The sequence below is a fragment of the Populus nigra genome, chromosome 5, assembly GCF_951802175.1.
Source record: "Populus nigra chromosome 5, ddPopNigr1.1, whole genome shotgun sequence".
NCBI lineage: Eukaryota > Viridiplantae > Streptophyta > Magnoliopsida > Malpighiales > Salicaceae > Populus > Populus nigra.
Genome location: NC_084856.1, coordinates 2,711,953 through 2,725,928, shown reverse-complemented (window position 1 = coordinate 2,725,928; position 13,976 = coordinate 2,711,953). Strand labels below are relative to the sequence as shown.

Below are 13,976 nucleotides of genomic sequence, written 5' to 3'. Positions count from 1 at the left end.
ATGATCGATTTTGTAATCGTCTACTTTTTTAATATTTAGTTAAATAAAAAATAATTTAAGAAAAAAATCAAGTTAACTAAACTTTGTGGAACCAATGACCTAGTTTGCAGGTTTGGTGTGGTAACCCAAGTTATCTCAATTCACGGGTTTGGAGGGTTATTTTTTTTATTTGAACTCGATTTTGTGATCTTCAATTTTTTTTACCATATAGTTAAAAAATATATTTTTTAAAAAACAATGTTATTAAACTTTATAAAGTTTTTGGACCTATTCACAGGTCTTGTGGGTTGACCTAATTTGCAGGTTTCATGGGTTGATATAATTTGCAAGTTTATTTTTTTTTTATTTTTTTTTAATTTTATCCTTCAATAATAAATTGATTGGGAATTGAGTTTCATAAATTATTTTGTTTCATTTTCTATGAGATTATTATGGTATAAAAAAGCCCTGGTATTAGGTTGGTGCTCGATTTTGTGATCGTTTATTTTTGTTATTTTATAATTAAATAAAAAAAATATATTTTTTAAAAAAACAAGATATTAATTATAGTGGAGTTCATGACCTGATTTGCGGGTTTAACATAATAACCTGAGTTACTCAACTCACATGTTTGGTGTGTTTGTCCACCAAACTCGATATATTTTTTTTAAAAAGAGTTTTTGGCCCTTTAGTTTTTTAATTCAATTTTTTTATTTCATTCAATAATATTGGAGTGATTGAGAAATAAATTTCATGATTTATTTTTATATATTTTTTATAGAATTATCATGATTTCAAATAAACATCTATTTTAGAGTTGATGCTCGATTTTATGAGTATCTGTTTTTTATTATATAATTAAATAAAAGTAATTTATAAAAAATATAATTATTAAAGCTAGTAGATTCTATGACCCGAATTGTAACGTAACTCGGGTCAATTTAATCTAGATTTTTTTTTTATCGTTATTTTGAGGTTTTTCTAAAAGTTAAACATTTGTTTTTACCGATATCTAGATTATTTTTGAATTGTGAAAACGATTAGGTCAAAAAATTTAATTAAAGGCTTGAGCCAGATTGATAAAAATCCAAATTAAGAAGTTTCAAGATTGACGTGGAGTTTAATGTCTCTGTAAAGAAATTCACCGTATTCTTAACATTATTTTTGATGTTTAAAAAAAAAATGGTTCGAGAAGCGGCGGATCATTTTGGAATGGACTAATTTATTAAACTAAAGTTGAACACCTGTCCAAATAATCGGGATGGGATGGGTGTTTTTTGCCGATTGCATTTGCATTCCTATTTTGGCCATCACCATACTAATCCGAGACAGTTGATTTCAACGGTCACTCATTTTCCTCAGTGATAAATAATCAACCATTTTATAATTTTCCCTTATTATCACCACCTTCGTGTCTGTCTTCTCTAATTTTCTTTGTCGAATTTGGAAATAATTTATAATGGCAATGCCCTTCCACTCTCTTCCTCGTTAAATTCCATTGTGTCCCAGGTGCATTTTCAATCTCTGGTTTTTATTTTGGTGCTTATGATTGAAACCCATTTTTAAAGTTCAATTCTTTTTATACGAATCTGTGTTGTAATTGCATTGTACATTGTATTTCACCTTGATCCTTTTTCTTTTCACGTATAATGATTGGTTTAGCGGTTCTTAATTTCTCAGCATTCGTGTTTCCAACCTTGAAAGAGTGCAGATCATGCATGAAGTAGTGAATTCGTAATTATGCAGAATTCACAAGGGATAAATTTTTTTTTTGTGGGACCAAGTAAAAAAGGATCTCAAAAGTGAATCTGGGATTGGCTTCTTAGCATTAATCGATGTGGTTTGCAAATTAAATTTGCTGTCTGTCATCTTTATTGGGGTTGTTAGCTGATTCTAGTGTTATATTGTGTAGTTGGGTTGGGTAGAGGATTCTTCTTCTTTTTGTTTTTTAATTTAGTATTCTTCTTGTTGGTTGATTTTATTACTACCTTGTGCAATTGGGTAGAGCTAAATCTGTACTGATTTTCTTATGAATTCTGAGCCAGGTTTCCCTAACTTTGAAGGTTATTTAAGAATTTGTTCCAACTGTCCATTTTTACGAGGAGTTTGTCAGTTCATGATCCTTTCATTTATGCCCTAATTAACTTTGCCTTTTTTTTAGGTTCAATTATTTTAGATAGAGTCTCACGTTAAGCCTTAAAAACTTTGGTAAAAGTACACAGTTGAGTGGAGTATCCTCCTTTTTGGGGCTTTCTAAGACATTTCTGATTTTCTCCTATTTTTCTTTTTTAATTTTTTAAAAGCATTGCTGCAGATTTATTTGTAACTTAGTTATTTCTGAATTGATTCAATTTTTCTGGTTTCTGGGGGTTGTGGCCACGCGCTGCATTGAATTCAGAAGATATGCATTTGGATGATTGGTCTATGAAATATTTTGATGAATAACAGCATTTTTTTTCTTTTCCTATTTAGCGTGTCCGGAAATTCATGGAGTTCTAGTGTGTTTCTGGTGGAAATGGCTCCAACTGGCACCTCATTTGTTAAAGTACAGAGGAATTTGCAGAGGTTTATGACAGTTCTACAATCAGCAGCTTCTGAATGGTTTTTGATCTTTCTGCTGCTGATTGATGCTGCACTATCGTATCTGCTGACAAAATTTGCAAGTTATTGCAGATTGCAAATACCTTGCATGTTTTGTTCCAGGCTTGATCATTTTCTGGGCAATGAAAAACCTGGATTTTATAAAAATGTAATTTGCAGCAACCATAGATCAGAAATATCAACCTTGATTTCTTGTCACATTCATGGGAAGCTTGCTGATGGCTATGGAATGTGTGAGGAATGTCTATTGTCATCCACTATGAAAAGCAAATCAAGCACAGATATAAACAGACTGTTGATGGGTAAGTTTGGGTTTGATATTGGCGCTGACGGTTTCGAGAACTATTTGTGGAGTAGAGAACTTGTTTCTGGTTCTGTTGGTACGAGGATGTGCTCATGTTGCAATAAGCCTTGGAGATCAAGACAGCCTTCCAACAGAGTAGCCCAACTGAAATCACCTAGGAGTGGGATGACTAAGCCTGATATTCCCATGCCCCGCCATTTAACCCACCGTGAAAATATAAAGAAAAGGAGAGAGGATTTTCCTGGATCTGTAACATCTCACCGTCTTGTAAGGTGTGGTTGCAATCCTGGGTCACAAGTAGCATACACTGAGCTCAAGTTCACTTCTGATTCTGAGTCAGAATTCCCATTTTCTGATGATGATGAGGGCCGTAGTATTAGTCACATAATGAAGGAGCTGAAGGAAGAGCCTATAGTTCCCCCCAAAACATTGACCGATGGTATAGCCTCGGAGAAGATGACGTATCATTCCTTGAAAGGTTTGGCTTCTGATGTTGAGTTTAACAGGCAGCAAGCTGATCACGAAAACTATCCCTCTGCCTTACCTCAGCTTATTTCTTTTGATGATTTTCCTTCTTCATCCAGTGTAATGGACATTCATGTAGGAGTGTCATCGGTGAGAAGTGAGCTCATGTTTCCTTTCTCTCAGAATTACAATCTTTCTGCACTCTCTGATCTCATGTCACTGGCAGTTCCCTCATCATCTAATGCTGTTGAAGGTCCTTTGGAAGCATCAGAAAGGAAATGTAAGTTCTCCTTATCTTTTCACTTGCCTGTTATGTGAGGATAACTGTTTTATATTCAACTTATTACCTTCCTGTGATTGTTTCTAGCAGCAAATGACACTGGAACGGGTGACAGACAAGATATATCCATCAACAAGCACAAGGAAATTTCTATATTAACTGCACCTACCAGAGGAGGTGGTCAGGTTGCTAATGAAGTGCCTTCTATAAATTCACGTAGTGCGGATCTGATTGATGTATGGAAGCCTGCTGCCAGTGGTGAGGATGGAGAATCAAGAACTTCTATGGCAAAAAAACAGACTGTGAATGGACCTGAAAGAGTTGATATGGAGTTGCCAACGGAAAATGTTTTTGCTGAAGGGCCTGATTTATCTTCGCATAACGCTATCACTGGGATTGAAGGTCATGATGATGAATTGCCGATGAATAATGATGTGAGATCTAATGGAGTTCAAATGCTTAAGACAGAGAGCACTGGATCATCCGGTCTTGAGTCTCTCGATGGAAGCTTTTTCACTGAGATTGAAGGTGAAAGTATTATTGATCGGTTAAAGCGACAAGTGGAGTCAGATAGGAGACACATAAGCGCTTTGTACAAGGAATTAGAGGAAGAAAGAAGTGCTTCTGCAATTTCTGCAAATCAGGCAATGGCCATGATCACAAGGTTGCAAGAGGAAAAGGCAGCACTTCATATGGAGGCCCTGCAGTACTTAAGAATGATGGAAGAGCAAGCAGAGTATGATGTAGAGGCTCTGGAGAAAGCTAATGATCTGCTGGCTGAGAAAGAGAAAGAAATACAGGACTTGGAAGCAGAGATAGACTCTTTGCAATTGAACCTCTCCAATGAATCAACAGCAGAGACTATACATGTGGAAAGTGATGATCTGAAGGGGAAAAACATGAGTTTAGAGAATACTTCCCCATGCTATGATGATACCATTGTTCCTTGTAGCTCATCATTTAGGGAGGTCTTGAATGACAATGAGAAACCTGCTAGTGTCAAATCTTCTTTGTCAGAATATGAAGAAGAAAAGTTTCTCATTTCAAAACGTTTGAAGGGTTTGGAGAGGAAACTTCATCAATTTGCATCTCATGGGTGTTCGCAATCCATGTCTGATAGTGACTATTCCCAGGAAGCAGCTCATGGAGGGCATAATGTGGGAAGCCTTCCTGCCCATGAAATGTCCAGTGCTTCAGTTGGCAAACATCAAGTTGTTGCTAACAATGAAAGTAACCATCTGATTTTTGACGGGAAAAAATCCTCCAAGCAACACAAAGAAATTGATTTGGTTGTTCTTGAAAATGAAATCTCAGACCTTAATGGAAGATTGGAAGCACTTGAATTTGATAGGAATTTTCTGGAGCATGCTTTCAATTCTCTTCAATCTGGAAAAGAGGGACTACAATTTGTTCAAGAAATAGTTCATCATCTACAAGAGTTGCGGAAAATTGGGATGAGAAATAGTAGCTGATCTGTTCCTTGAGTTTATATGCTTTGTTATGGGGTTGGTATATTCATTATAACATTTGCATTCTCTTCCACATGTGCATTTTGTTGTCATTACTGCTTCTGCAATTGCTAATTTCTGGTAGTAGTGAAGCATTCATTCGGAAATTAGTAACACTACAATCAACATGTTTACTGGAAAAGGGAAATTTATAATCAGCCTTCGCTAATTTTGAAGCTCTCCCATTGGAATGGTAAATGGTTTTGAAAATTGAGATGCCCTTTTCTGTACAGAAAAACCTAATGAGCCAAGCATATACTATCACCCAGGAATTTTTAGAGGAAATTCATTGTGGCATGATACAATATTGATGCATTTTCAAATTTGCAGCTTCCAGTGTTCTTTTGGCTAGAAGTTTAGAAAGTCTATGCACATAGAAACTAATTGTTGATATAGGACTCTATTCACACTATGCATTGCTTCTTCTTCTTTTTTGGCTGTTTAATCCTCTAACCATTGCCAGTGAAAATGTTAGTTTATGTATTTGTCAACTAAAAGGAACTTGAAAATAACTAGCATAAATATGTTGCCAACCTTCACATGTTTTGAATTCATCATGAATTCTGAAATGGAAATGATGTCGAGAAAACTAATCCTGCTCGTTGACAACGATGAGACTCTTTTGTCCTATGTTGTCCCCTGCGTTACTATATTCAACTGATCAAAACTATGCTGCTTTAATGAACCATTCAAGATACTTGGTTCTGATTGCAGTTGAGTGGAGAGGGTTATTTGCTCTGTGCCCTGTTGAGATTCACGCTTTGCCTTTTATCCTCACCTTATTTTAAATCTTTTAATAACGCTGCACTTAAGATTCAGCATGTGTCTTTTCTTCTTATACTTGATATAATTTTCAGATATGCACTTGGCACTACTGAAAGAATTGGAAGCCAAGCACATTATCTACCAGTATTTCAGCGCAGGACTTGCTAAATGCTCTGCTGCATCATCTCAGCTATCGTGCTAAATCATATACAGGCATAATGAGCTCTCATGTACAGGTAATAAGACCTTAGATTTCTGGAAGAAAAGAATAACACATACTCCGAGGATTGGTTCCGTCCATTTTGAAGTGATTTCCTCCTTTTTTTTTTCCGCCCTCCTGGTGGATTTCTTTAGCTTACCTTTCCTGCTACTACAACTTGTAGGCAGGTTCATCGTTTTTTATAGTTTTGAGGGCACCAATAGAGGAGATTGCATAAAGTTGCATCGTTTTTATGTACTTCACTATCTATAATTTCTTGAAGTCAACAGATCCGTTGTAAATTCGAAAGACCACCTCTCTTCATTTCTTTCTACCATGCAGAGGCCACTTTCATTATCCCCAGTGACAGAGATAAGAAAATAAGAAGCAATTCTTCTCTCCCTTTATCCAATATATTTCAACTTTGTATTTTAACTTATGCAAGGAAGACGTTCCATTCTAAATCTTGGTCACATTAGAACAGCAAGCAGCCGGTTCCAATTTGATTTTCAACTCTTCACAGATAGGAATTTCCAAAACATAATATAACTGGTAGAAAACTTTTCGTACAAGGTAAGGAGCTATTTGCTTTTTCCGTCCAGCCATGCTTTTCACATTAGAGAAGCAATTTTTATTGTTTTGAATCAGTTTATTTATATTTTTTTTGATATGTAAATGTTAAAAATAATTTTTTAAAAATAAAAAATATATTTCAAAAAAAAAATGCAATCAAATCTTAGCGCTATGAATAATATTTCAAGTGTTCAAAGCGCCGCAGCATTGAAGACATCAAAGAACCCGTCCTCGTATTTGTTTTGTGGACTTTTTTGACGCAGTCAAAGCTGACCAGAAAAGACAAGGAAATTACAGAGATATATCATCAGTGACGTTATTTGGAAAGTGCTTTCATCCGTTGTCTCTCTTTGAATGGTGGCGTTTAAAAACTCTTCCACTAGTGTTTTAATTATCTTAGAGTGCGGATGAGATAGAAAGCAGCTGCCGCTGCAATTTCCTGGAGACACTCCCCACGTCTCTCATGGAAGTGATTAATAAGATATTTTATACTATTCCCAGTGGAGTGTTCCGGTGAACAACACGTGCTTATCTGCTTGAGCATTCCCTGACGATCTTACCGACCTATCAAGGTGTTCAGGTCACGGTCAAACTTCCATTTAGTCAAACCACATCAAAATTATATCCCAAGAAAGAAGCTTCTACATGAGGTGTAGCAGAAGCTTCTATAAATGATTTAATAATTACGAAAAAAAAGAAGGAAGAGTAATTGTAAAAGCCAACCACAAGGCATTTTAAAAAACATCAATATTGCACTTCAGGGTCTAGCTGCTGTGGTCAATCTTGTGACTTGTTCCGTCCTCGTCTCGGGTTCGACCCTCTATGTGCACGCCTGTCACCCCCGCGGTGCCTTACCTGCTCCTGGCCTTGCAGGATGTCCAGTGGGCCGTGGGGAATAGTCGTGGTGCGCGCAAACTGGCCCGGACACCCCACGTAAATAAAAAAAAACATCAACATTACCATCTAGGTGTTGGCCCAATAATAAGAGTTTAGGGCTAAGAGATTTCTCTCTCTGTGGTCTCAGGTTCGAGTCTTATGGTTGCTCATATGATAGCCACTGGAGGCTTACATGGTCGTTAACTTCAGGGCCCGTGAGATTAGTCAAGGTGCGTGCAAGTTGGCCCGGACACCCATATTAATAATAAAAAAAAAACATGAACATTCACAATATTTAAAATTAAAAATACGGATGGATGCATATGTGAATGAAATATACGTAAATTCTCCTTTTTTCGACATTTTTTTTTATATTTATATTTTCACGTAACAACAAACCCAATAGCAGCGCCTATAATTATCGAATAATAAACAGTTATGATGGCGTGATGATATCCTAAACGTTTGAAATTCCTTTTTTATGTTTTTTAAATATATATTTTGTATAAAAAATATTATATTAATGTTTTTTTAAATATTTTTAATTATTTTAATGTGCTATGTTGAAAAAAAAATCTAATTTTTTTTCTTTTAATACATTTTCAAGCAAAAAATTATTTTAAAAAACATATTTCATCGCAATCCTAAAAATACACTAAATAATATTACATTACCCCCTTTACCTTAAATTCTCAAACTTTTACATTAAAATTAACAAAATCCAATTAGATTTTTGGATATCAAACTAGTAGTAGTGCTAGATAATGTAACACAAGACACAAAGTATTTTTTTTAAAAGAAAAAGAAGAGAAAAACAATTTTTTTTTTGTAAAATATTATGTACTGTACGTATCTAGTGGCTTCATATCATAAACAGTAGCCAGATATCTTGAATGCTGGTAATATCCAATCAAGTTAGCCGTATTTGTAAAAGATTTTTTTCTATTTAATTTAGAAAAATATTTTTTTATGATGTTTTTATTTTTTTTATTTAATTTAAAAAATAAAATATTAAAATTGATAATTTTATTTAAGAAATTATAAACCTCTTAAAGAAATAGGTTAGATCAAAGTTATTTATTTAATAATAAAATTTTAAATTAAGGTTGCATGTGGTAAAATTATTTTCCTTTAATTATTTTTTATTTTGTTTTTTGGCATGTTGTTTATGTATCGTAAATTTTTTAATTAAATTTTTATATGATAATTATTTTTAAAAATTATTTTCATGAAAATGTATTAATTTTTTTTTATTACTTCACTATTTTTTTTTCAACTGTGGTAAATAAAACTCCGTCCTTGGGCTGAAAACATTCCTTCAAACAGCTGCCGATCAGCCCACGTTCACACTGTCATGTAATTCGCAGGACATCGAAGACTGAAAACATTTTCTTAAGAAAAGAAGCTTCTACAAAATAATTTATTATGAAAAAAAATTAATTGTTAATTAGCACATCATTTGACTCAAAAAGTGGCAGTGTCTTTGAGATAATATAATTTTAAAACTTTAATTATTAAAAAGCTTATTATTCTTATGATGATTATCAGCTTAAATTTATCATTCATAAATTAAAAGATTAATTTATTATTCATAATGAGATAGAAATAATATAAAATTATCATCTTAAATTTTTAAATAATAAATTCTTGAATTGATACTATTTTCAACATATAAGGAAATCTCAAGATAGAATGGTTCATACTTCAGGAGCCGAAGTAGCAGTCATCATCACGTACCTTATCTCACACGCATACAAAAAAGAAGAACAGTGTTTCTTTCAAATGGAATTGAAGTCTTGCCTTGCCCCTTTCCTCGCAGGTCCTTGGAGCTTATAAATTGCTACGCAAGGTTCACCTATCAATTCACACATCGATCGGCCCTGCCTGGATATCCATCCGCCAAGAAGAAATACCACCAGCAATTCACCAGGCCAAGCCATGTCTATTATTGAGCTCTTAGCATCACTTGCCCTTTTACTTGTCCCACTCTTCTTCTATCTCACCAAGAATTCCAAGTCCCAAGCATCATCAAAATCTAATCCAAACCTAAAATCATACCCCTTAATTGGATCCTCTGTAGCCATTTTTGCCAATAGAAACCGATTCATCCAGTGGACTTCAGATCTTATCCAAAACTCACCAACTGCCACTGTTGTTATCCGCCGTCTCTTGGATGATAGCCGTGTTCTTACAGGAAACCCTGCAAATGTCCAACACATGCTTAAAACCCAGTTTTACAACTATGAGAAAGGTAGCAAAGCTCGGCGAACCCTCTTTGATTTTCTTGGAAACGGTATCTTTAACATTGATGGTGATTCTTGGAAGTTTCAAAGACAAGTTTCCAGCCATGAATTCAACACGAAATCATTGCGTAAATTCGTTGAGACCGTTGTCGATACTGAAGTATCTCAACGCTTAATCCCGATTCTCTCCACTGCTGCGGCTAACAATACAGTTCTTGATTTGCAAGACATACTTCAAAGATTCGCTTTTGACAACATCTGCAAGATCGCTTTCGGATACGATCCTGCATACTTGCTGCCTGATCTCGCCGAAGCCGAATTTGCGAAAACTTTTGATGAAGCTGCCAAGATTTCCAGTGACAGGTTCTCTACGCTATTCCCCTTTCTTTGGAAGATTAAGAGGGTCTTCAATATTGGATCAGAGAAACGCCTCAAAGAAGCATCCTCTGAATTACGTGAGTTCGCCAGAAACATCATCAAAGAAAAGAAGCAGGAACTCAGCAACAAATCATCCCTCGAAACCGTAGATCTTCTATCACGTTTCTTGAGCTCAGGCCATTCTGACGAGGACTTTGTCACTGATATTGTCATCAGTTTTATACTAGCAGGCCGAGACACCACTTCCGCTGCCTTAACATGGTATTTCTGGCTACTCTCTCAAAACCCAGAAGTGGAAAAGGAAATAGTCAGAGAAATAGAAGACAAATCGGAGAGTCCAGTTTATGAAGAAGTCAAGGACATGGTCTACACACATGCTTCTTTATGTGAGAGCATGAGGCTGTACCCTCCAGTCCCAATAGATGGCAAGGTTGCAATGCAGGACGATGTCTTGCCTGACGGGACTGTGATCAAGAAGGGAATGAGAGTGTCTTACCATCCGTATGCAATGGGGAGGCTCGAGACGTTGTGGGGTCCGGACTGGGAAAAGTTCAAGCCAGAGAGATGGCTGCAGGGATCCGGCGATGGAGTTAATAGTAATGGGAAGTGGAGTTTTGTAGGGAGGGACCCATACTCCTACCCTGTTTTTCAGGCCGGACCAAGGATTTGTTTGGGTAAGGACATGGCTTTCTTGCAAATGAAAAGGGTGGTAGCCGGGATTTTACGGAGGTTTAAGGTTGTTCCTGCTGCAGAGGAGGGTTTTGAGCCCGTGTTTATCTCTTATTTGACGTCCAAAATGCAGGGTGGTTTTCCCGTGAGGTTCGAGGAGAGAGCTAATTAAATTATCTTGATTTCAGTACTATTGTGTATGATTAGTTGTTAAATTGCAATTAATAATCGGCATGATTCCTGTAATGGATTTTTGTTATTTTGTTGACTTTTGTTTGTAATCAGCTGTAGGTATGGATGATATAAAAAATAAAATTAGTGTAATTTCTTGCATGTAATATTGTCAATAGCAATTTAAATCTGTTAAACCTAATATTAACTCTTGCTGCCAGCTTGAGCATTTAGCATTCTACCTTATTGAACTTTACTTGGTTGAGTATTCTTAAAGTTCAAATCTTTCAATGTTATTATTGGTTTTAGTCACTTACTTTAAAGGATGTGATTATTTTTGGGGGTTGCTCTGTTTTGAGATCCCCTGTTTCATGCTCTGTTGAAAACAGAAAGTGGGAGGTAATTAAAGACTAGAAAGGAAGTAGTAAGAATTATAGCTAGGAAAGCATGCCAGTATCATAAATGCACCTCATCCGAAGGTACTGCAAAAAAGGGGTCTAGTTTCATCTTCGAGACGAGTGAAGTAGGAAAAATTATTAAATTAACAGAACCCGGAAGGGGCGAAAGGCATAGTAGAGAACTTAGTGACCTGTAAAAGACTCTTTCGAGTACCCTAGCAGACTGACTGTCCCCTTGGAGAACATAACATCAATAAGTCAGTCAGTGTCACTTTCCCCGGAAGTTTCTGTTAGGATGTTAGCTTCTCTTCCCCCTCATTCCTGCCTTCACTCGATTGAGGATAAACGAGAGAGGAGAAGCGTGCAGTCAGGAGCGATAGACTGACTACGGATGTAGCAAGCGGTTTTATGGTTACCGTCACGATGAGAAGAAAAGGTATTTCGCTGGGATCTTATCATGCTTCCCAGAGATGCTGGTTCAAATCCAGCTCTGGATTCCGCTCTATCCAGCTTGCTTTTCATAGTAGAGCTGGCCAAGCGCGGCATTGATAGAATGCTTTTAGTGCATCCTGGCTAGAGATCGATTGAGCACCCTCTCCAATCTTCAGAGCAGCAGCTGACGATTCCTTCCATCAATGGGCCGTTAGGTCATTCTCACAGCTTTCTTAAACTGGAAACCTGATCTAGACAGTCAGGGTCAATTGAGCTTACGTGCGTACAAGCATCTTTTTCCTTTGCCTTGGCCAAAGATAGATTCCGAGAGAAAGGGTGATCCTCAAAAGGCTTCGCAGATCCGGAGATTCATAGGGGGAATACTGCTTATGGCGTTGCAAAGGAATAGGATTGGACAGATTGATTCTTTCTATAATACTAACAGAGTACCCAATATTGATTTAATAGCCTATATAAAATAGAAACTGTATTCGAACACGAATGAAGATGCTTGTCAAGTTTCATGGTTAAACAGACTCCTTGAATACCTGTTTTTGGATAGTTTTTTTCTTTTTCTTCAAAATTATAAGGTAATGTTTGTTTTCTAAAAAGTAGTTTCTAGAAAATTATTTTTCAAACTTTCTTGTGTTTGTTTACCATTAAAAAAGGTGGTCAACGAAAAACACTTTTCGGTCAATGAAAAACACTTTTTAATCAAAGAAAAACACTTTCCGATTAACAGAAAACACTTTCCAGTCAAAGAAAAATTTGACTTGGTTTCCAGAAAAGTATTTTCCCTTTTGGCTGTGTTTGTTTTCCGGAAAGTGGTTTCTAGGAAACGACTTTCCAAACTTTCACTTGTTTGTTTGCCATTAAAAAAGTTGGTCAACGAAAAACACTTTCCAGTCAAAAGAAAATTTGGCTTGGTTTTCAGGAAAGTGTTTTCCTAAAAAATTTGGGCAGAAAACACTTTCCGGAAGTTGTGAAAAATTTAGAAATGTCATTATTTGCTGATTATATCAAATTTAATCCTCAAACTTTTGATTGCTATATATATATTATGGCTAATTTATGAAATGTAAATTATTATTATTATTTTAATTTCTTCATCTTTTAATTTTTTTTATTTTTATTTGATCTCTATTATTTTGATTATTATTTATTTTATTTAAGATAATTTATGAAATTATATTTTTTTTCAATTTCATTCTCATTCAACTTTTTAATTTGTAAGATTTGTTCCTCATTATTTTAATAAACTTGAAAAAAAAAATAAAACATTAATAAGTTATTTTCCAGTTCATTTTCCATAACATAACCAAACACTGAAAATTTTTTTCCAACTTATTTTTCATTACACTACCAAATATCAAAAAATACTTTCTCGGAATTCACTTTCCAAAAAAAAATTACTTTCCAACAAACAAACGAGGCCTAAGTACCTCTTGGATTTTTTCCCCGCAAACTTTCAATAATAATACTTGAGCATATCAACATTATTAGTTTATTTTATTTTGGACTAAAACAACTTACTTTCAACTCCAATGTTAGATATACAAAATAGAAGGTTTTGTAATTCATGTCGTTATATACGCTAGCAAAGCAACAGACATCAAAGATTTTCTCGAATGAATTATATTTATAATAAAATTAAAATAATTTAATAGAATAATAAAAATAAAATTATAATATCACATTATTGTAATAATGGTGTATTGATAATTCAAGTAACAATAATTTAATTCAAAACTATAAAATTACTACATGTTTTTTTAGTCATTTTACAATTACCAATATTTTTAACAGGAGTGTTAACCAAACACTTTTTAATTGTTTTTTATTCAACAATAATTTTAACCGCAGTTCTAACCAAACACATATTTTAACCCTATCAATAATAATTAAAATTGATTTTTAAATTTTTTTTTAACTGTTACCATAAAAGTTATCTCAATAACAAACACACTGTAGTTAGCTATTTTTTGGATGGTTAAAAGAAAACCTAAGCACTTGGTCCTTAATATAATAAAAATCAATTTTAATTTGTTTACCTCTATCATAAAACACTGGATTGAAATAGAGATATGTAGTATAATTATTGTTATTATTGTTCACTTGGAGCTCTTTTTCCACCT

General features: G+C 34.8%; 2 protein-coding genes across 3 annotated transcripts; both read left to right on the top strand.

The window, feature by feature from the left end:
• The first annotated feature begins 1,213 nt into the window (after positions 1-1,213).
• On the top strand, positions 1,214-6,536 carry LOC133693876 (probable myosin-binding protein 4). Of its 2 annotated transcripts, none has more exons than XM_062115231.1 (4): positions 1,214-1,488; positions 2,452-3,629; positions 3,717-5,134; positions 5,995-6,536. In XM_062115231.1, exons 2-3 carry the CDS (start codon positions 2,495-2,497, stop codon positions 5,099-5,101), a joined length of 2,520 nt encoding a protein of 839 aa, XP_061971215.1. In that variant the 5' UTR covers positions 1,214-1,488; positions 2,452-2,494; the 3' UTR covers positions 5,102-5,134; positions 5,995-6,536. The 2 variants fall into 2 exon arrangements, with proteins under 2 accessions (XP_061971215.1, XP_061971216.1); XM_062115232.1 differs by having other exon boundaries at positions 1,215-1,488; positions 3,720-5,134.
• A 2,721-nt stretch (positions 6,537-9,257) lies between these two features.
• On the top strand, positions 9,258-11,178 carry LOC133693687 (cytochrome P450 94A1-like). Its single transcript, XM_062114958.1, has one exon. It carries the CDS (start codon positions 9,489-9,491, stop codon positions 11,010-11,012), a length of 1,524 nt encoding a protein of 507 aa, XP_061970942.1. The 5' UTR covers positions 9,258-9,488; the 3' UTR covers positions 11,013-11,178.
• The last annotated feature ends 2,798 nt before the right edge of the window (positions 11,179-13,976 follow it).